We start from the raw sequence: 23,968 nt of genomic DNA, 5'->3' as shown, positions 1-23,968 counted from the left end.
TTAGTCCAAGATTATGGATGAGTTTTATTAATAGTCTACATTTACTATTTATAATAAGCGTCTAAACATTCGATAGGATAAGAGACTAACTTTAGCCCCCTATGTACAGCCAGCTTGATGCATGCCTGAATAAATGTGGTTGTTAAAATGTCAGTAAAAAACTGATGCCTACTTATACTCCATAATTACAACTATAGGATGCTAATCACACACTGGAAAGGGCAGCCAGCTCGATGAATAGCGACGACGACGAGAGTGCCCATGCATCCATCCTGCTAAATTGACTCGAAGAACACTGTCAGTGTTCTATTTAATTTGGGCCCCAAATCCTGTAATGAGATGGCGAAGACTTACCAACACCTAGTTAAGGCTGTCGATGATCCATCGACCTGGTCAGACCACCTTGATCATGCAAAGCAATTAATTTTAATTAACTTGGTGGTGACGATGATGATATGTCGATCATCCATTAATTTCTGCAATTATTCAGAGCGTTGATTTTTGTTTTGCGTCGTGGAAATTAATGGGTTAGCTGGGGTCCATATGTCTCAACGAAAAATAAATAAGGGTTTTATTGAACCATTGAAAACCTTGTTGCAGGAATTGTACTTTGTGTCAATCTTAATGCGTTGAAATTTTAACTCTGCAAAAAAAGAAGTCATGTTTTAAGTTGAGGAAAAAGAAAAAGAACACTTTGCATGTCTCATCAGTTGGACTATTATTGACGGACAGCAAGCAGATGCAGTGAGCCAACACGTGTGGCTACAAAGATTGATGACAGTTTGGTGAAACAGAGTCAAACATGGTGAGCTGTTGAAATACATTTCTATCCATTTTTATCAATTAAAACCAGAAGTAATAGACATAAGACATTGTGTAAATTTGTATACCACAGAAAATAATGCACAAGTCAACAGAATTCACACGTCAGTCATCCATAGTCTCAACATAAAACACCTTAATTTTGTTGTAACCGAGCCAACCAATAAAGTCATTAATTGACTATGTTTACCATTGATTTCTTGCTGAAGTAGCTTAAGGCTTTTTGGAACCTTGGTGAGATAAGCAAAACAACTAGGTTAAGACAACCGCATTAATCAGAGAAAGAGACATTGTATAATATATGTGGCCTTAACTAAGACAAATAGTCGATCTCGATGTGAGCTTTAATTAGAGTGGGAACATGATTAAGATTGAACATAAGACCTGCATGATATCAGAACTGGCATGTGTTTTTTCTTTTCCTTCTGAACTGAACAGTAACCATCTTTCTGCATGAATTTTGTACCCCGGAACAGTCTCCAAATGCTTTCTTTTCTCATTAATCAGATCAGGCGAAATAAAATGGGCATGTTGTATTGCTATCTTGACTAAAACTGCCATGTTTTCTTCATGTTGTCTTGTACATGTGTTTTTGCTTGTTGTGCTTGTATTATTCTGCTAGGTTTCGAAGAACAAGTAGAACCGGCCGGGCTCAGAAAACGAAATTAGCCGACTTAATTCTTCAGATTCAGCTGTCTCACCATGAAAGGAACAACTCATCTTTATTGTTTGATACGCCCCCAGGTCACCCAATAATCCCTGGTCTTCGATCTCGTAATATATTGACACGCAAACCTTTTGCGTGGCCGCTGAAAAATTACCTGACCCCTTTTTTGATGTACAAGGGCCAAGTGAACATCAAAAATCATATGTTTGTGTACTTCTAAAAAAAGGCAGAGAAAAAAAGTGAAATTATCAACTTGGAGTGCAAAGTTCGAGACTAGATGATGAAATACGTTTACTTCAAATGTGTGTGGTTGCTCCTTAGCTTTCGCAATCCTATTTAATTCACTAAGACAATCACTCTTGATCAGCACATCACCAAATGGATATGATCCAAGAGAGAGATGGTAGCCAGTATCAAGAAGACTATGGTTAATAATAATCCTGATATTTTTTTACCCCCATTGGAACTGCATCAATGTGCATCCATGAACACTACCTTTACACTTGTCCAGGAGTTATGTAATGACAGCAACGCATTGACACCGATCTCTCATGGTGAAAACGATGTCTGCATTTGCTGATTGGCTGCAAGAACATACTGCCATTAGCTAAGGGAGAAAGAGGGATGAAAGTTTGGTCACTGTTCGTTTCTACTGAAGAAAACGATCTTTCAGCCCATGTCGTTTTTGCTGGGTTTGTCTCGTGTTGCTCGTCTCATTGCAAATTTTTATTGACTTTTGCTCTACACTTGTCGTGCCTAGCAATAAAAGTGAAACGTGTCGCGATAAAAAAGTAAAAACTGAATTCGACTGTTCAAAGGGTTAGTATGCGAATTGCGAATATGCGATACGGTAGTACGTCATTGTGACGATCTATCTGATCAGGTTTGAGAAATCGACTATACTATGGTTGAATCTGACCTCTGTATTACATATAATTGGATGGTTTCTGAATCCTGATGTGTGACAGTTGCACAGTAGTTAACAAGCGGCTGTTATGTAGCAAAATACTGCCCCCTTGTTCCAAAATGAAACTATTTTAACCATTCATCATTTATTTTAAAATAAAGTTATTTCTACGCCAACCTCCTCGTCTTAATCAACAATCAACCACAAACATTCTTCATTTAATTTTTCATCTACATGCTCTTGTCAACCAATCATAACATTTCCTTTGATTCCTACCTAATTTTATAATCCGCACGCTCAGTTTAGAGATGGTTACATGTTAGAGCAGGTACAATAGCAGGCTATAAGCCAGTTATAAGTACATTTTAAAGAGATAAGAGGGAAAAGAAAAGAGAGGTGAACTACTAATTTGTAGCCAGCTGCATATGGGCTCCAAGACAAAATGTGTGTATGACATGTAAGACCATGTATTGATGTTTTGTAGGTAACTATTGTATAATTGACTATAAATAAATTGAAGCCAATAGTTGGCTATACTATTGAACTTGCTCTTAGGACGGATGGAGTACTTTGTTTTCTGTGTTTCTGAAGGAGCACTGATCTGATATGTCTATAGTCCAATTGGATACTCAAAGAAGCACAATGGATGCTGAAATGAGAGTTACTAGCATCATGGTAATAAAATGGCTGCAGCCAGCTAGTCAGAATTATTGGCTTTGCAAGAAATGCTCTACTTGGAGATTCTCTGAAATTTGTACAAGAAATGGTCTACGTGGAGATCCTCTGAAATTTGGACAAGGAAGCTACCCTTGCCATGCTAGTTCTCTGTGTCACTTCAGTAAAAGCATCTAACTATTTCACATAGGTATGGTTTAATCCAAACAAAGATCTCTCCATCAATAGATTTTTACTTGCTTGATTGGAAGTGCCTAATAAAAATGGCTTTCACAATCTGAATGCTTACCCTGTCTCCTTTAGTCAAAGAGTATATATGCTTACGATTCAATTTAGAAACGATATGGACAACTTGATGTTCTAGTCCAATTAAGTCTAAAAGTAAAAAAAAACTACTGAAAATTGGACAAATCGATGGAGAACTTTATTTCCTCTGTCACCTTTTTACAAGACTGTTCAAACTTTACAAACAAGCATGTCATCTTCAAATTAACTTCCAAGCTTTGAATGGTTGTTCACCTACCTGCCGTGGCTGCTTTTGAACTCACACAAGAAAACTTTTGACAGAAAGCAAGTAGTTATTTTGGGAGGGGACCGTTGATTCTTTCGCCCTATTTATCATATCTGCACATAATTATTTTCTTGATGATGACAGTAGTTGATTGATTCAGATTCTGGAGAGAGAGACAGATGAAGAAGCACTATTACCCATCGATCCTCTTCTCATATTGGTCGATTTAGATAAATTACAAGCAAGATTTTAGTGTTGTAATGACAAGGCTACGGTTACAGTTTGTAATTATCCTGAACAACTGTAGTGAGCTCATTCTGTCTACAGTTGTACAGTTCAACAATGTCCCTCAAAGTCACATCTTAATTCTTACATTAGAAAAGAAGCAGCCACGTTGCAAGGATTGATCTCCGGCTAATTCGCGGAAAATGATAAAAGCCATATACCACCCATAGAGATGATCTACATTGGAAATTAACGAGAGTTTGTCATAATATTTTCGATATATGGTAATTCTACCATCTTGACAAAATTTCTAGTACAACATTTCCATACACTACTTACCTGGTACCTGAAAGTAAAAAAAATAACTTCGATGCTAGGGAATGACCTAACATCTATTAAATTAATAGATAGAAGTGAGGCTTCGAACCCAAGTTAGCTAATCCACCATCTCGTGGAGTTAGCCGGAAGACCCCTAGACATTTCTAGTTAAGTTTTTACCATCTTTAATCAGTACTTTGAGATATCATATTTTATGTAAAAAACCTTGTACCTCAAGATATGAGGTAGCTCGAGATACTTTCTCAAGAATTGTAAAAAATTTTAGCATAATTTACACTAAAAACCTAGTACTGAAGATACCTTTCAAGTACAATAAAATTTCTCTTTTATATAACATACAAATATGAGATTTTACTATCCTTAAAATGGTATCTTAAAGTACCATATTTTCTAGCATAAAAACTCGGTACCTCTAGATACTAGGTATGTTGATGTGCCAAAATTTATACCAAAAATTTGGTACCTTGAAGTATTTCCAAGACCGTAAAATTTCTGACAAAATATTTATATATTTTGACATTAATTGACCATTATATAGCACTAGTGTTCCATAAGCAATATGCATGCCCACATATTTATGTTTCAAATACTAGAATATTGCTCATACATTGCAATGGGATTTTATTAAAAAAATATCATTACTATTTTATTAAAATAAAGTTAATAAAAGTCATTTGATATATAGGTATTAGTTATTTTTCCTTTCAAAAAATAAGAGGCAGTTGGTCGTGGGGTAGGTGACAGATTTACCACCACCTCCCACCACTAGTCATTTTTATAGGAGTATAGACAAACAAAATGTGTTATAGTACCTAAATAGGAAATACAATTTTGTTTTCATGGACCAACAAAAATGAGCAATTTAAATTGACGAATAGCATACTGCCCCTTATTTGAAATTGTTCTCCTACTTGATTGTGTCCACTTTTTTTTTCTTAAACGACCCACACTAGATACAGCGAAGTTTTATATTGATAAAGCATGAAAAAAATACAATACTATAACCTTGGAAGGTTATAGTTAGGAAAAAGAAAAAAATTCAACCAAACGTGTGCCAACAACACAAGCACGCACCTATGAGGCAGGAGCCTGGAACCAAACCGACCGCTGCTAGGTGGCCTAGATCACCATCAAGCCTATGACAACACTAAAAAATAGGATCTCCAAAACAGTTGCGACACTAAGGCCTCCTTTCGTTTGCAAATATTTTTTAAAAACATCACATCGAATCTCCAGATACATATTTGAAGTATTAAATGTAGTCTAATTACAAAATAAATTACAGATTCCGCCAAGAAACTACGAGATAAATTTTTTAAACCTAATTAATATACATCATTAGCACATATTGGTTACTGTAGCACTTATGACTAATGATGTACTAATTAGGCTCAAAAGTTTCGTCTCACGATGTCCCCTATAACCGTGTAATTAGTTTTAATATTTATGTATATTTAATATTCTATTTAGGTGTTAAAAAATTCGATGTGATGTTTTTTGGAAAACTTTTTTAAACTAAACAGGGCCTAAGGACATCGGTGTCGTCCATCCAAGGGATCCTAGACATGATTTTCACCCTGAAAGGTCTTGTTCCTGAGAGGGAGATCGAAGAAGGGTGTGTAAAGAAAGAGCCTTGCCATCGCTGCCCTTCTAGTCGGCCATGGTGTTGACAAGGGAGCAATGGGTGGTGACATGATTCAGTTGTCGTTTGGTCACCTCTGGGGTCGGAGTGACTAGCTAGATAGATGGCATCAGTTCATTTTAGTGTTTCTTTTTGGGTTATTCGGTAGCTGGTTTTTATGCTCATCTTGATCCAATCCACAGGGTTAATCAATTGATTGCCATTATTATCGAGGAAAGGAAAGCTAGCTAGTGGCCATGATTATTGTTTCACAAGCGCGTGCCATTTGTGCGCTTGATTGCCACAAACTGCACTTCTATTTTCGCTCCATCACGTCACGGGACGGCTGAGCTCCGAGTCAAGCGTGATTCCTATCACAGACCGAGCTCTCCCTGCCCAGACAAAATAATAATAATAATTAAAACACACACACACACACATCTCATCTGGTCGGTCGGCCGGGCTTCAAGATTCGCGCTAGCCGGATCTCCAACGTCCCAACCGGATGAGCCAAACGACCCGTCCGTCCGTCCGTCCGTCGCGAGGACGCCTCAGCTAACCACCCAACCCAACCCAACCCGGCCCGCACCCCGCAGTATGCACGTTTTCACCGAGCCCACTGCCGCCGCATCTACACGCACGGACGTGACACCTTCCGCGCGCGGCGCGCTACGTACGTACAGCGCCGCGCACCTCTCGCTCGCTTCGCTGGTTTGCCGTCGCGGTCGCCGCTGCGGCAACGGCAACGGCAAGCGAGGCGAGCCCGGTCCGGCCGTGTCCCGTCGCCCTCCGCGCGCGCTGCGCACAGGCACCACCCCACGTTCATTCGTTTTCGGGCCGCTTGCTTGCGTTGCTTCGATCCATCCAAGCGAGCGCGGGCAGACGGCTCGGGTGACGGGAGAGGAGGAGGTGGGGGGAACCGGGGAACGAGTACGACGCGTCGGGGTCGCGGGTTGTCCCGTAGCCGCGCGGCCGGTGGCGCGTTGGCCGAAATTCCGCGCGGCCGGTGGCTGCAGCAGGCTTGGGTTGGTGGCGCGGGCGGACGGACGGACGCTGTGCAGCGAGGCGAATGATGGCGTTGGTGACAGCCTCGCCTACACGGGGGGAGCGTGTACATGTGTGTGTGTTCGTTGTGAGATTTCCGGTGATCTGACTGCATGGGGTAGCGCTGTTGTAGGATCGAGCGGGGGTGCATCATGGGGCATGGATGGGCGCTGTTCGGACAGGGAGGTGTCGTGGCTAAAGCAGGAGCCCGCCCTCTCTTTTAGGGTGGTCCGGGAGGTTGCGTGACGTGTCATTGTCCGGTTTAACCGTATGAATGCGAAGTGTGCGGTATCTTCACGAGAACCTAAAAATTTTATCGTGGGTATGTACAGCATGCAATGTTAGCTATTGTGTTTATCTTGATATTATATTATGAACATGAATAGCTTGTGATAATTTAAACCATTAATAAATTAGAGGTACAATCTTCCCCTTTTTTTCAATTTGTGTATGCGAGTGTATACCAGGAACTGTTGGCCGTCCCTTCTCTAGGTTGTTGGGTACTCTTTTTTTTCACAAAGTCTGGTGACAGATGCACTAGCATAATTTATCAAGATCAAAAGTTGAGATACCTACATTAACGCAAAAGGATGATGTCGTAAAGTATGTGTAGTTAACATTAAAATCTTATAACATGAATATTTGGGATTATACCCTGTCGAAAATTACTTTCTATATAAAGACCGGAGATATTATTGTCTAGACTTAAACGGCCCGTCTACGATTTATGAGAGCTATGAGATAAAACTTGTACATGTGTGTGCAATAAGAAATTTTATCATCCCTGAAGAGTATCTCTGTGTACTAAAATTTACATTGAAAATTTTGATGCATCGAGATACTAAATACCTAGATGTATCAAATTTTATACTACAAATATGGTATATCCTAGTATCAAGTACGATGAAATTTAACTTTGTTAAAATTGTTTGGAGGTGAATGATCTTGAAGTCGATAATATGATTACGACAATACTTTGGAACAATTCGAGCTCTTTCTATGGTTGTGCAAACAGCAACCCCACCCCCACCATAAAAACATTTAGTTTGTGTTTTACTTGGTAGATTTAGAAATATGATTATTTTATTTTATTTATGGGTTATAATTGCTCTGTTCTTGTTGCACATATCCTGTTCTTTTCTTACAAATGGAATATGGGTTTATGATGGTACCACTGATTTGGACGCGGGGATTGGACCTTAATACATAAATTTTGATTTTAGCAATGTACTCAGACTAATCACTCAATCGTCGACATGTGGACCAATTGGTAGTTGGCAATGTGAAGGGTTAGCTTAAAGGAAAATTTGTGTGGTCAATCATAAACTGAACTCTTAACAAGATAACCACTTGTTTAATCCGAGAAGTAAGGCGACTGAGTTCTTTTTTAAGCCTGGCAATTATATGCATAAGTGAAAATATAAATTTAAAGCTTAATTTTAGAATTGATTTTTTAAAAAAATATAGTTTATTTTATGGCAGTTCCTTTTAGATAGCTTGTAATATATATACAAAAATTTTATCAATAAATTATTTTTTAGTTACTAATAAGCCATTTCATTTATAATAACAGCCGCATCTTTTCACTTATACTTATGTTTATGATACAAAATTTAAATTTTTAACCTTAAATTTGGAGTTGATTTTGAGGTTTTTTCACCAAATTAAGTTTATTTCCCATCTTTGACTTTTAGATTACTAAGAATACGGATATTCTTTTTTAAAAAAATATTATTCATTTGAGAATATGTCATTTAGCTTTTTACATGAAAAAGCCAAACAATAGCCCCCTAATAAGTATATAAAAGTAACAATGAGGCTGCAGATGTAGTTCCAATTTTCTAGTCAGGAACCAGATAGAGTAAATTTGGATGTGCCATAAAGGAAACATTTTGTTTGGATCCGACAGCAGAGATCCACCCTTTCTGGGCAAAACTAACAGGGAATTTTGTCCATCCACCAAATTTGATAGTACCATTTTGCTTTAAAAAAAATAGTACCATTTATCAGGCACGATCCCAAAAGGTTGCAATATTACTTGGTCTACAAAATGAACTTGCGATAAAAGATTTTGCAGATTCCTCTCTTAAAACTTTCACAGACCTCTATGCATACAAAACACAAACTTCACATTTTTCAATAAATAATATTATTAGAAGCTTACGTACAATTATTAAACATGAAGGTTGATACATCAACCTCCTATGCTATAAAAGCCTGGATCAATTTATAGCCTAGCGTCATTATTTGCCAGGATTTAGACCATGTTCAGTGAATTCCAAAAGGAATTCAGAAGAAAAAAAGAAATGCCCCGCATTTGAAAAAACTAGGTCTTCCTGGTACCGCGAAAAAATGATTAACAAAACACATTGCTCTCAGTGGCTTGAGAATCACACATGTTTTCTTCGAAAGCGAAGGTGGCATAGATTAGTCCAGCTCAAGAGGAGGATAGATACAATCTGGTCGTTGGCGATTTCGCTTTCAGAAAAAACGACCTGTCTGAGAACAAGTTTTGGCACCTACGAACTTAGCGTTGGCAATGCTGACTACACTGTAGCAATTAGAGTGCTGAGCACTGGAGATTTGACCTCCCAAGTACCACATATCATCAGAGTGGGTGAAAAACTTCAAAAATCTGGTTCTTGCAGTACCAATCCTGGAGAGAAAAATATGTCAGAAATTGCTAGTTTAGTCAATTTACAAATAAAGCTTCAAGCTGAATCTGCTGCAATGAACTCCTAGAATGAGAAGAAAATTCACTGTACAAGGATACCTGATGGTCAGTTTGTGAATAAAGGTTCCAAGTTGAAGATGCTGGACCCCTCTAATTTGAAGAAATTTTACGATATGCGAAAACCCAAGGACACCTGAGAGTCAGATGGAACTGGCCTTGATTTGAAGACAGGAGCCTGATGGAAATCTGGAATTGGACACAACACCTCCTGCAGTGAGCTTACTGCCCAACCCATGATCCAACATCTTCCTATGGTCTTTTTTAGCTTTTGTTTGTTGAAATGGCTCAGCTCACAAGACCCACATCATTCTGTATGGTCATTCTTCATGGCAATTATTTGCTGGGACAGCTCGACCAACAAAGATTTCATGACAAAACCTCCACAGCACTTGATGCCTACAAGCCTACAACTATGTTAGTTTTCTTCAGGTGATGAGATTGGACTGGAAGTTGAAACAACCACAGTAACTGATCATGTGCTAGAATGCTATCTTTACCTCTGAACCTGAATTTGACACGAGTATGATTCATTCAAGAGGGATTGAAGTGATATTTCTAGGATAAAGGAGGTTCAGTTAGTAGATATATATGGAAGTTACACACACTGCATGGCACTGCAAAAGCTTCTCGTGGACAAGTAAACAGTAGAGAAAGCAACTGCACTAGTGGCTTCCTGGTTGCCAAATACAACTCCAGTATTGATAAGATCAAATGCAAGTATCTTTAGCAATAAGCAGTGTCCTGGAGAATTTTTCTCTCATGATTTATCCATCTGTATGAAAAGCACAGGGAACCTCACAATTCGGCAGCCACATGTTTATAATACAATTCTATAAGCCAGTATTTGATTTATTCAGAAAAGCTGACCAATCTAACGTCGGATGCCAATGGAGCTGGAAGAAAGTGGCAATGGATGCTGAAATGTAAAGCCCTGATGCATCAGAGACGAACTAGAAATATCTTGTAAGATGTTGAAATTCAAAAAAGAATGCATCCCTGATATATGAGGAATTGAATACTATGGTGATGCGTGAATTTATATTTGAAAAGGGCCCAATTGCAGCCTAGTGGATGATTGATGATACAAGATAATTATTAACGCATCTGTCATGCAAAAAGTGAATGTACACATCAATAATGAAAATCGTGTAGGAATAAACGAATGGTTTCCTTTGAACAAAACTATTCAGGTATACCAAAACCTGGCATTGGGGTGGAAGACCATGTTGCTGGCATCATTGTCTCAGAGCCGACAACAGTTACCACATTCTGTGAGTTCATGACAGACTGCCTGCTTGTAGAACTGCTAGATCCCATTGGAGGCATGGATTGCTGCTGGCTCTTTTGTGGGGTTGACTTGGGACGGAGGCTCTCGATCTCTGGAGTTGTCACGACAAGATGAGGAGCATATGGAGGTGGATTCCGTCCACCGCCTCCCTGCCATATTTTTCCATCCCTATCCATGAAGTTCTTGATGTATGCCTGCCAGCAAGCAAATTTTGTTCAGAACAAGTAGTTAAAATGTTCAGATCGTTAGTGTTCGAACTATTATATGACCTTTCTTGTACCTCTTTATGGAAGTTTGATGAAGATAAACCTTTTCCAAGAGTTAGCCAACCCGGACGGATATTATGGTCCTCGCCAAAGAGTTCGAGCCGCCTCCTTCCAAGAGCAAAATGCTCGATGATCCTATACATGTCTTCTGGCTTTTTGTTGAACCTGTATACCAAGAAATAATATGCTTCAAGGAAATGGTATTTCAGGCTTTTACCAACATAAATAAATCTAAGTGGCTCTTCATGGAGACATACTAAGTAATAGATGGCCTGTACCACAGACATGATTGTTTCTATCAACGCTCTTAGAAAGCTATTGAGAGAGCACACACAAAAATAACATGTTAAAGTAGCAAACGTAATTTAAGCAAAAGAGTGCTACCGAATGTTGTGACATAGATTCATTCAACAAGAACTTCACACTTTTCCACTTATTACAAATTCAAAATTAATCTGTCTTGCAACATTTATTTTGACACATTATAAGTTTCTTCTATACCACTGTACCACATTCCCCTACGTTACCTACCACCCCAAGTGAATGGGTTAACATGAAGAATGGCCACCCACTGACTGATCATCAGCATGGAAGTATGGACAACTTCACAATATCAGAATTATTATGAGCTAAGGGAGAAAAACAAAAGCGCAAGCTGCGAAAGGATTCTAAGGCTCTATGATACAGAGGTGGATTATGACAAATCTCGTTTGGCGCAACTGCTTTAAGACTTCTTTAGTGTTCAGCAATTTTTTTAATCTAAGCTGCAAGCAATGATATTATTGTGTTCTGAATACATGGGACAGTTGGGAGAGACTAGACAATCGGATAACATATTTTGTCTAACCTTATTAGTCTGTAGAACAAACAATAAGGACTATAGATTTAAATTTCTACATCAACTTAAAAGATAAGAACAACACATCAACCACAAACAGAGCCGATATGTTATTTCTGGATGGCTTTCTTGAACTACCATTTCAAAATCGCATAATATGTAAACTGTTGATTGGCACTGACTTGTTGGTTATTACTTGTTACTTGTCTCTACAAAAATGTGAAGTACCAGCCAGATGACAAAAATAAGGCAAAGATCATTAAAGGTAAAAGAAAAAACTGGCAAGATATGACACTACAGTTCCAATGGAATTACTTCATGTGGGTGACTATGTAGCTTAGGACTCCAAACCAATTAATGTTATTTCGGAACAGATAAGTAAGCAGAAAACTAAAGTTAGCATGTGTACGACAACCAATGCAGAATAAGGTCATCAATTCATCATCCTACTGAGCATATGCCAGATAGTGCACAGTGATACTGATTTTAACCCCAATAATCAACACTAGTAAATAAAACCAAAGTTGCCCAAAATGCTTTCAAGTTTGCCAAGTGTTCTTATCTCTAAAATGAGATCACGTTTGAGATTCAAATTCTGCATCATTACACCATCCCCTACATCTGTTCTTTTTAACAGAAACTTGTTAAGTAAGGTCAAGATGTGAAATACAAATATTTACCAAACTGATATTTCGTCACAAGATATATATAACATATTTTCCGTGAGCACGTAATAATGAAACAGGAACACTCATGCTATTACAAAAACAGAAATAACAAATGCTGGAATGGAATAAAGGAACATGAACAAGGTGACAAGTGGAAGCAACTGAAAGTACATAGCAGGCTAAGAGAAGAAACCAAATTGCGTACAGGAATCAGAGGTAACATCCAATGCAGGACACCTCAAGAGCAATGTAACCATAAGAAAAAGTGTAATTCAGAGGTTGGCAAAGGGCAAAGAAACAGAATAATCATATTAAGGGTTATAAAAAGAATGAATGAAAGAAATACCATCAGTAGCTTCCTCAGCTATTATTATATCAGTGTCAATATTTGCATGGATAATATGCCCATCAGTGCTGCGCCGGACAGTTCCTTTTATGCCCATCAAGCAATGCTCCTGTACACACACAAAAAAGAATGTGTGCCTAGTAGAAAAGTAGTAATAGAAAAATTACATAAAGAATGGAAAATATAGTAAATCTAACCTTGGAATGCTGCAACAATGTATTAGAGTCATGGCGCAGACCTGGTGTTGCATTTTTCTTGTTGGTTTTTACCCAACATATATCCTCACACCTACGAAATCCCCACTACACAGGGAGAAATTTCATCAGCACACACTTAGCTGAAAATATTGGTACAGACCTTCCAAATAAATTGAATGCAATAGCACTAAGTATTTATTCACTAAGTGAACATTCTAAGGATAGGATCTTTTGCAAATTAAAGCTTGGAAAGAATAAATGCAGAAAACAGAAAGAGAAGATCAACAATTTTATTTGAACAACGAATGGTGTCCAATATGTCACTCATTGTGAGGCTGACTGGACACATGCTAGTGAGAGTAATTGGTATATCCATGTCATATGAAGTTTATTCAATGACATACAAGGAACTGCACCACCAGGAAAGGTGCATAAACTATATCATGAACAGCAATGAAGCATAACACTGGGGATTGGTGTCCTACAAATTCAATCTAATGCTAATGCCTCAAGACAACTAAAGCTTGGTAAGTAAAAGGTAAATTTAGTGCAGAAATCCTTAAAGGACTTATGGTTAATTTGTTGTACTTAGAAAAAACTCAGAAATCTAGCAATTTACACAAGGACACAAACAAAAACAGCACTTGCATAATATGAATTTGTGCAAAGAGTCAGCTGACCTACCTTCTTCAAGCATTGGCGGCCCTGTTCAAGACCAACACCATCACCAACCCAGAGGAAGATAAATGAGGGTGTATCAGCTATGGCCTGCTAGGTAAAATATAAAGATGCTATTATATAGAAACTCTACAAAACAAACACAAGATAATAAATAAATAGAAAGGGTACAGTAAATCAAATAATATAACCTCAATTTTCAAGTTCATAATCTCATCAGGGGTCCAATACTCTATATGATCTGTGATACCAGGAACACGATGAACATATTCTTCCCATGGAGGATCTACAAGAATAACATCAAATTTTGTGCCAAAAAATTCTGCGGAAAGCACATGTTTTTTCAGGTCACACTTGTAGTACATTGGTGCTGAAGCCGAGTTAGAAACAATCTCATCTTTCCTCTGTATGAGTTCTCTAAGCTTAGGATAGTCCTCCACTACACTTGTAAGTTCCAATTCTCTGATAAAATTCTGAGGCCGCATGCCAGTATCCACAAAGTTCTGTGAGTAATCATTTTGTTCACCCCGTGAAGGAGCTTTTCCAGCAGGCCCCCGCTGTGGCGTCCAACCCGCAGGTGGTTTATCATGTAGTGTTTCACGATTTGGAGTAGACATTGGATTGAAACAAGATCCTTGTGCATTCGCTGGAGATCCTAACCCAAAGCCTGTATGATTTAAGTGAATGCTATGGTTGGGGCCAGCCGCAGCACTGGGGGTGAAACTAGGCCCAGCTAGTGGAGGAATAGGAAGGTTGCTTGGAACAGAAAGCATATTCACATCAATGCCCCATGCTCCAGGTCAAACAAGAGGCCCAGGAAATGGTGGAAGGAAAACACCAGGTCCAAGAGCACCAGGAGAATGGGACATGTTTGGTCCAATTGGTTGGATAGGGCCTGGTGGAAGACCAAGAGGTCCAAATGGTGGAGGCGGCATCAATGGCATCGGTACTCCCGTTCTTTGAGGGTCCCTCGCATTTGGCCTCCCTCGCAAACCTCTAGAAGGTCTACTGCCTTTTGGTCCTTGCTGAGGAGTAGGAGAAATTATACTCCCGCTGCCACTTTGACCAGCTCCTGAATTATTGGATGTCATTGCTCCTTGTGGTACTCCCCTCCCACTTTGAGAATCATGAGGAATTTTATCATCCATGTTTTGAGCATCATCATAGTATCTCTCCTGTGCGTCCTCAGATGGATCTCTTATTCCTGGTGTTAAGTCCTGAAGGGATCCCATGTTGATTCTTCTTCCAGAAACAGAGCCCTCCCTTCCAAAATCAAGGTTCCTATTAGGTCGAATTTCTATTGAATCAGAACTGTCATATCGATTCCCATATGATGAAGGGCCTTTGCTGCTCTCATATCTGCCCCTGGAATCTTTCCTATACCCGGACCTTCCATGGAAATTCCCACCATCTAACCTTTCCTGTCCATAGTCATTTGGCTCCTTCAAATCATGCCTTTGACGACTCCCCCAGTGTTCTTTAGATCCTTCAAATTCTCTATTTCTGTCCCTCCCTCTATAGGACTTATAATCTCCATGAGCATCCAATCTTATCTTTTCTTTCATGCTTATGCTTCTTTCATTATCTGAATCCGAATGACCTTGATCATCATCATCGTTTCCTCGGTGATGTCTATCTCTGTTACTTTCATCCCTTGACAGTGCATTCCCATCCTCATCTACATAAGGCAGCATATCTTTTGTTTCTACATTATCACTAATTCTGCATGTACCTTCCACTCGACCTATGTGTTTCTCATCACTCTCTTTAGACTTTGCACTGTAATGCAATGTGTGTTGTCTAATACTATCAACAGAACTAACTATCCTATCATCTCTAGCTTGAGGTGATCCAGTGTCATACCTTGGATCAATTGATTGTCTATCTTGATAATTTTTGTCCGTTCTGGCAGAGTCTGTTCTCCTCTCATTGTCTTCCCATCCTTCACTCAATTCATCCCTGTAATCATGAGCCTCTATTGTACTCCTGTTCTTGCTCTGATCAGCAGAGGACCTAATATCTCTTGTATCAGCTCTATCAGAACTGGCCCGATCAGAGGACCTGCTTTTACTGCGAGAGACATCATGACCAGAAGTTCTGGAGCTAGATCTTCTTGAAGAATCCCAATCATCATCACCCTCTCTTCTCCTCATGCTGCTCTCCCCATCTCTGTCCTTGTACCGATTTGACGATCTCCTCTTACTTCTCTCTTCTGGGCTTCTCCTTGGAACCTTGGATACTCGTGATTCCCTTCCTACATCATAGTCATCCTCATCACCTCCTTCAGCACAGATCGATTCCTTGTTGAATTGCCAGATCGATTTTTTCTGTCTTCAACATCGTCATGTTCATCATCTTCTTTCCAACTGCTCCTAGCATCAACACCGTCATCAGCATCTCTCTTGCCATGACTCCGACTAGATCCTGACCCTTCCATTGCAGAAGCTATCTACGGCATATACGCTTACGGATTTACGCCAACAGGAAAGCTTATAATTTCCTGCACAAACATCATTTTTATGGCATTCATACATCACAGCTGTTAGGGAAGTAAGAAGGAGCACAACCTATTGGCTGAAAACCTCGAGCGCAAATCTGAATATGCTATGGCCTCAGCCCCAAAAAGGAGGCAATAAATACGAATCAAATCCATCTCTTTGGCCACATGAAACCTCTAACTATATTGATGCTAAAGTAATAATGACAGCCAAGCTACTGGTTTTGTTGTTATATCGCCTAAATTGTGACAACTTCTTGGCCACACGTGAAACAACAAGGTGGCAGTTCACCACCAACACTACCCTATGAGTTATCAGTTATGCAAATCAGTTTCCATATTTAGGTGATAGAATGCATGGATTCATGCCATATAAAGGTAAGTAGACTAACCATATACTCTCTCTATTCCAAATTATAAGACTTTCTGGATTTGCCGAGATTCATCCATGTATTAATATATATATTTTGTATATGTGTTTAGATTAATTAGCACACATATAAATCTAAGCAAAGTCAAAAAGTCTTATAATATGAAACGGATGGAGTATTAGTCGGGTTAGGTAAACATTTTTATTGCTTGATTTACTTCAGCTAAAGATCAGACCGACCAAGCTAAGCTACTCGGTTTGGCTCAACCTCCAATACAACCGCGGGAATCAGCACACAAGAAGCGACTACGCGAATGGAATCAGCGATCCACTGCGACCTACTATGGTTGAGCAACAGACCAACAGAGGAAGGGGAGCGCCAATAGTACAACACGGTCTATACCTCCGGAAGCAACCGCAGCTGCGGCGGCAGCGCGCGCATGGGGCGGAGCCGCTCGAGCTGCGTGGAGCAAGCGGGTGAGCGGGCAATGGGGCCAGGGCGAGCGGCGGACGGCGAGACAGGCGCGCCGGAAGCTGGGGAGGTTTGGCGGCGCCGCGTGCGATGCGACCGTGCGGCGGCGCGGGGCGGGGCGGCGCGGTGCGGCCGCGGGACGGCGACCAGACGAGCACACAGGCAGGTCGGCGTAGTTGAGGATGTGGCCAGATGGGCTTTCACTGATTCACGGCCCAGTTAGATATGGGCCTCATTGAGCTAGCTAGGCTTCTTATGGGCCAAGCGCGAACGGTCCATGTAGATCCGGCCCGCTATTTTGTGGGCTCCTCGGCCCATTCGGTAAGTGGGCTGACAGCGAAGAAAAGAAAGTCACGTAAATGTTGAAAAGAGAGGCCCATTGAAAAATCCGCGCTAGGCTATGATGGGCCAGATACAGTATTGGGTCGTGGGCCGTGTTGGTCTAGAAAGGTTATGATGGGCCAGATACGGTATTGGGTCGTGGGCCGTGTTGGTCTGGAAAGGCTATGATGGGCCAGATACGGCATTGGGTCGTGGGCCGTGTTGGTCTGGAAAGGCTGTGGGGACAAGTAGTGGGCCGCACGGGTGGGCTCATAATCTTAGCGTACGTGGGCCAAAGCATCGCGAATTGCCTTGGCAATTAGATAAAGGCCTACAACACACAATCTACATAGGAAATCAGTGCATTGGAGTTTTGGAGTTTGATAAAATGGATGGCATTCTATTATTACGTTTAGCTTCATATTAGTACGTGTGAGATGGGCTGAAAATAATTATTTTCTAGAAACTATGATAAACCATGTCCATCGGTATTACTTAGAATTTATTTATAAAACCAACTTAGCAGCTCTTTTAGGAACTTGAAATACAGTTTCATCCTTTCTGAAAGAACCCACCCGTAAAAGAGAATCGTAAGGCCTACCAACGAAGAAAAAAAAAGTATCAATCACCATCTTCACTTCTTCAGTCATCTGACAGATAAGACTATACTCTAAGTTAGGCTAGTAATTAATCCGTGAAGCTCACAAAAAGTACTGTTGAAAATGACTGTTCCGTGCAACTGCGCTAACCTATAGCAAATCCAAACACGCAGAGTTTTTTTTTTTTTTTCATCTTTTTTACAGCGAAGTAGGTGGATTTACCATGCCCTCAAGTCCTAATGAATTTTATTTACATTCTACCAAATATGCTTTCCCCCATCCAGTGTAAAGAAAACTTGACTCTGTAAACGCTTCATAATTTTTACCAAGCTCTCAACGAAGTAACAGTCGTTCCAATCTTGAGAATATTGAGTAGATTACCAAACGAACACCTGCATTTGCAACCCTGGAAGACCAAAGACAGCCCACCATCAAGCAATCAATCAAGCAAAAAAAAACCATCACAGTGCACAGCATCATCATCATCTAGGACCAGAAGCTACAACCTTGTTTATTCCCTGGAACGAGAACACAAATCTACAAGCTTGACACTTTTGACAGGTTGGGAAAACATGAGAGCTGCTGCGAATTCAATTGGTCAATCGAAGGAAACAACATTAGACAAGATACAAGTACACTTATTTACATGAGATTCAAAGAGCCTTTTTTTTCCCAGATATTTTTTTCATGTTTTGTTCGCTTGCAATTTCTGCAAACCAACATTGTATACGATGAGCTTTTGGAAACAGGTTCCAACTTGACTAAGGATCTGGGTTGCCCAGTATAGCATCATCCCCAGAGTCGTCCTCATCTTCACTAAGTTCTTCATCACTTGACTTATCTTCCGGGGTTACGCCAGCATCCTCAGGTTTTGCATATTTTTCACAGTATTCTGTAGATACAACAGGAATGTGAGTTAGTTTCTGCTATCACGTGGGAGAAACGCCACACTGCAGTCTTATTTGACCAAAAAAGAATATGAAGTGCCAATTCATATTTAAGTGAAATCAAGCAGTAGAGAGCAGAAAGAAAAGTTAGTTGTACTATATAACAATAAAAACTGTGCCGACAGGGCTGTGCAATCTAAAACTGTTGTCCAAGCTAGTATGTCTTGGCATTCGTCCAGGGCTGTGCAATCTTGACTGCTCAAGAATCAAGAGGTGTGTTATTCGGCCTGAATAGGGATTGCACCATGCCAAAAAGATGCATCAGTTCCTTGCTTAATTGCGTTATAAAGAAGCTAGGCAAGATTGCATTTTGGGCCATGTGCTCAGGCTTGGGTAATGACGTAGTTAGCAAGTAGTTCGTGCATATCCAATGAAATCAGTGTACTTACAAGCGGATCAAGCCTTATTAAAATAAGGTATGGGCTTCATAGTATATTAAAACAAAATAGAAGTATGCTAACATTTTTTAAATCATCTTGGTCTTCACAGTTCACACGCAACCAAACAGCATCTCCACTTACAGAAACCACAATCAAAGACCAAACCCTTGCATCCCACCAGCTAGGCACGGTTCAACCCTGATCCTATATAATGTCAACCAATCATACCCGAAGCTGGATGATTATACTGTCCCATGAGTCAGCACTGCTATCTTATATGAGAAAAATGGAATGTTGTCCTTATTCCTAACCAACCTACAAAGGCACGCTGCAAGCATCTGGTGATATAATCATCAAATCAACAGTTTGGTGTCTAGCAGGGTTTAAGAAATAAAAACGACAACCCCTGAGTTGGCAGCCAGACGAGATAAAGCCTAAGAAAACAACATCAAGGAACAAAATTTCAAGAGAGTCTTGTTTCCCATTTCAGTTCTGATATTTGACTTTGCAAGAGACTTTAGGTTTTATCTACAGACATGAGTTATGAACAAGCACTACAGCAACTGGCAGTGACTGTACAGACAATAATTGGAAATAGGTTTGAGCTCAACAAGGGTGACTAGGATGGCAAAGAAGAATCACATGCACCCTCCAAATATACTCCTTGATAATCAGTAAACCATCAACTAATGAATTTCTCCAGCATTAACATGGCACAACTATAATCTGACTTCTGGTATGTAAAAAAAATTAGAAACTATATAAATTAGCAATAGTAGAAGCACTGGAGTTGTAACATAAGAGCCAACAATTGCAATTAGATCTTCAACATAAATGCTAAATCAATAGGCCAATATACTGGCCGTTGCTCTATTCTTATAAAAAAACTTTAGGACACACTAGAAAAAGATTTAAAACAGAAATTATACCTAAAAAAAGAGTATAAAGGAGCCTCTTCAAACAGAAAACTGCCATTCCATCAACAAACACTGGAACACCTTATATCGTCATAAAACCATGACACTCAAACATCTAAGTAAACATGACCAAAAAAATGAAGATTCCTAGTGTAAAACAAAAGAACAACCATGGCAACAAGCCAACAGGAAAATTTTATTTCATTCTTGAGCATAATGAAACAAGTCAGATCATTATCAAGAAACAGAGGCTACTTTTCAATATGGAAGACATAGTTTTGCCATACAAGAGAGGATTATTGGGAGATTATGACAAAGCTAAACTAATAGACCTTCGAAGATAGTGATACAGTTAGTTATGAACTAACCAAAAAACGATCTGTAAGGGTTCTAGCAAGAAAGAGTTGCCAATTATGACTGATCACCTTAATATTACATCACTAAACTAATAGACCTAATTCACAGGTAAGATTAAGTGAATATACATCTTGATTTTCAAGCAGCAAAAAAGGGCTTGCTACTATGTTTTCTTGTGCAAGCAGAACAGAATAAATATAAGTAGGACAGCACTTGGACAACTCTATACTGATTATTCGTTGCATAACACGCCAATGGATGCAGTACAATAAAACAAAATTGTGTGAGCCAATCTTGCAAAATTGCACTGTGGCATCATAATATGAAGTCTCGAATTTGTGAAAAATGACATGGACAATAACCAAACAACAGTCTAAGACTAGGCAAGGCAGAATCAATAATTAGTTTGATCTCGATGGCATTAGACCACATTACCTTTCACTTTCTGTTCATAAGCTGGACGATCACGCATCATCAGTGCAGCAGCCTCTCCATTTAACGGGTCAGAAGGATTTGGATACAATAGAAGTTGTGGAAGGAAGACTTCGAACACATTAACTAGATCTGCAACAATTCATGGAAATATTCAGCCGAGGTCACAGAAGCTACAATAACCAGCAAGTACCACTACTAATAATGACAAGGACGAGAGTTATCTCACCAAACATTGGGCTCCACGTCTGGTTAATGACATCCAAACAGACAGAACCAGACCTACATTTTCCAGTCCAATAAAAGGCAGGTCAGCAACTATTATTACTTGACCTTCAATCATACCAAAAGAAGGGCATGAACATCAATCCTCACATTTCATCCACATTAGGATGATAAATCTTGTTGACGAAACCAATCGATGGAGATTTGTAAGGATACGCATCAGGCAATTCTACTCTAACCCTCCATACACCACCTTGATAAATACCTGCCAAATTAAGCAAGCATTCATCAGACAGCACATCGTCTCTTCCCTAGTCACTGAAACCAAGACACTCATGGTCAACTGACGAACCGCACAAGCAAACAAAATTAATCAAGAACCAACCAAAAGCAGCCCTATAATCTTACGCTTAACCAGTAAATGCGAACAGAATGGCACATGATCAACCGGGAAAGCTCCCGATTTTTCCTCTACTTAATTTCCCCTACATCTAGATCAGAAATCGGAAACAGGAAAGGCGGATCATCAGCCAGGAAACATGAATTAAAAAAAATGGGATTTTGCGGCAGCGATCGTACTTTCAGTAGGACCCCGGAATTCCACGAAGAACTCCTGCATCCCATCGTTCACCATCTCCACCTTGTAGTCGCTCATCATCCTGCAAGCAACGAGACCCACCCAAGAAAACCAAGAAATCCCCCAACCCCCCACCACCAAAACAACAACGCATCAGATTTAGATGAACCCGCCACGGAAAAGAAAAAGAATCGCAATCGCAAGAAACAAATCCCAACCCCCCCAACCCAAAAAAAAAAGAAAACAAAGATCCTCCTCACAGTTTCATCAGGTCCATCTCGCGCCGCTTGCTCGGGGAAGACATGTCGATTGATTCTCAGAGGCGTCCTGAAAAAGAAATGAATTTTTTTCCTCCTCCTCCTCCCCACCTCCGGAGACGCGGTTCTTGGGGATAAGGAGGCAAAGAAGAAAGGAAAAAGAAGAAAGAAAAAGGGGGAGAAAGAGATTGCGCTGCTGGTGACGGTGCGTGCGCCCTCCTCCTCCTCTTCTTCCCCCCTCCCCACCCTGCGCGAGATTTATTTTTATGGCCACTGCAGCAGCAGCCGAGAGGAAGAGAGAGAGAGAGGGGACGAGACACGCACAGGAGAGAGAGAGGAAAGTGACAAAGCACGAAAGAAATGAAAAAGAAAAGCGGAGCAGAATGACATGATTAGTGAAGCAATGCAATCAAGCAATGCGAATTGGCAGATGAAATGAACCAACCTGGCCTAATCTCAAACGTTCACAGGTTAGGTTTTTGTCCAATGGATGCAAAAACTGACTCGCCGTGTTTAAAAAAAAAATCTGGGTTTCGTTGTATATTTTACCACGTGAATATGATTAATTCTAGGGCGAGGAATACCTGTGATGATAATGGTACTACAAATTTGTGTTCTTTTCTCACGATACGTTTAGGTTTTGTGGATTATCTGACTTTTAAGGCTATTACAAATAATTAAAATTTATTTCAAAATATAGAAAAGTTTATATATGGAAGTTTTATATAAAAAATACACATTTTATTAGTTTAAGAACCATGCAAATAAAAATCCAAAGTCCACCATAGAAAAAATAAAAGGCCTTAGAAGCCTCGAAACGAACATGGAACCAAGGATAGGCATTAGAAATAATGTTATCTTTGAATGGGTCATGAGCAAAGAAAGTATTGGTTAAACATACATATGCACCATAAGACAGTGATAGCTATCCATATGCGTTACGGTGTGGTATTCTTGGTTGGTTGTCTGGTGTGTACTGTATATAATACGTACTGCTCTGAATATAGCATCGAATTGTAGAAAAAGAATGCTACAGAGAATGTAGGTTCACCATATATCCAGGCAATAGCCAAAACCCAATAGCCTTGTACCAAGCGGGTCAGGGAGGGGCGGAGAAACGAAACCATCGGCTCACTCTTTTTTTCTGTCGTTTTTTTATTCGCAGTATTTTATTTTCTAGTTTAGACATGCCAAAGCTCCCCATTGTATAACTCGTGAGGGTCATGTTGTTATTCAATTCAATTGACAACATATGGTTTAAAGTTCACGCTGTGTACCATTTTTGTCTAACAACAAATTCTTTTTTGTGTGTATTTCTGCTTATTCTTGTAAGTCAATTTTAAATTTTTCAACAGTTGATTTTGATGTTTTTAGTTTTTTTCAACGTACTTTACTTTTCAACATTTGCTTTTAGATCAATAAGAATATATTAAAAAAGATTTATAAATTATTTTCATTTGTAAATATGTTGTTTCATTTTTTTCTTCAAACAGTCAAAAGATGATCACTTGAACCTGAACATTATGGTTTTATTTTAATATTGAAATGTGTGCTCTCTTTGACCATTTTTATCTTTTAGAGATCATTTTACAATATTTGTAGCGGCCCTTACACATGCTTTGGTGGTCCATTTGTGGTTCCAACTTTTTTTTAAGCTATTGCATTCGTCTCCACTCCAGGTTCACCAAACCATTCATCCCGTATGTGTCGTGGCACGGCGGAGCCCCGGTTATTGTATGGAAACCGCTGACATCACGACAAATTTGAATATAGCATATTTGAATCCAAAAT

General features: G+C 39.6%; 1 protein-coding gene and 1 pseudogene across 2 annotated transcripts; both read right to left on the bottom strand.

Annotated features, from left to right (window-relative positions):
• Positions 1-10,586: 10,586 nt before the first annotated feature.
• LOC102703523 lies at positions 10,587-16,397 on the bottom strand (annotated as a pseudogene). The gene is made up of 6 exons (XR_001551311.2): positions 14,018-16,397; positions 13,833-13,916; positions 13,149-13,253; positions 12,952-13,060; positions 11,114-11,264; positions 10,587-11,027 (listed from the first exon to the last, which is right to left on the bottom strand). The product of XR_001551311.2 is annotated as a N6-adenosine-methyltransferase non-catalytic subunit MTB-like (transcript).
• Positions 16,398-18,518: 2,121 nt separating this feature from the next.
• Positions 18,519-22,447, bottom strand: LOC102703249 (ubiquitin-conjugating enzyme E2 4). Its single transcript, XM_006661740.2, has 6 exons — positions 22,181-22,447; positions 21,923-22,002; positions 21,494-21,608; positions 21,348-21,400; positions 21,122-21,250; positions 18,519-18,977 (listed from the first exon to the last, which is right to left on the bottom strand). The coding sequence occupies exons 1-6, from the start codon at positions 22,222-22,224 to the stop codon at positions 18,847-18,849; spliced, it is 552 nt and encodes a 183-aa protein (XP_006661803.1). The 5' UTR covers positions 22,225-22,447; the 3' UTR covers positions 18,519-18,846.
• Between the last annotated feature and the right edge of the window lie 1,521 nt (positions 22,448-23,968).

Source organism: Oryza brachyantha, chromosome 10 (genome assembly GCF_000231095.2).
Source record: "Oryza brachyantha chromosome 10, ObraRS2, whole genome shotgun sequence".
In the NCBI taxonomy this organism is placed as follows: domain Eukaryota; kingdom Viridiplantae; phylum Streptophyta; class Magnoliopsida; order Poales; family Poaceae; genus Oryza; species Oryza brachyantha.
The sequence above is the reverse complement of the archived record's forward strand: the minus strand, read 5'-3'. Positions and strand labels throughout refer to the sequence as shown.

What these genes read in the sequence shown, in the direction of transcription:
- LOC102703249 (XM_006661740.2), bottom strand. Translation starts at nt 22,224, where the DNA reads ATGTCTTCCCCGAGCAAGCGGCGCGAGATGGACCTGATGAAACT. An exon ending in ATTCCGGGGTCCTACTGAAA is followed by an intron (nt 21,609 to 21,922) that starts GTACGATCGCTG and finishes TTAATTTGGCAG; the next exon opens with GTATTTATCAAGGTGGTGTA. An exon ending in GACGTGGAGCCCAATGTTTG is followed by an intron (nt 21,251 to 21,347) that starts GTGAGATAACTC and finishes GAATTGTTGCAG; the next exon opens with ATCTAGTTAATGTGTTCGAA.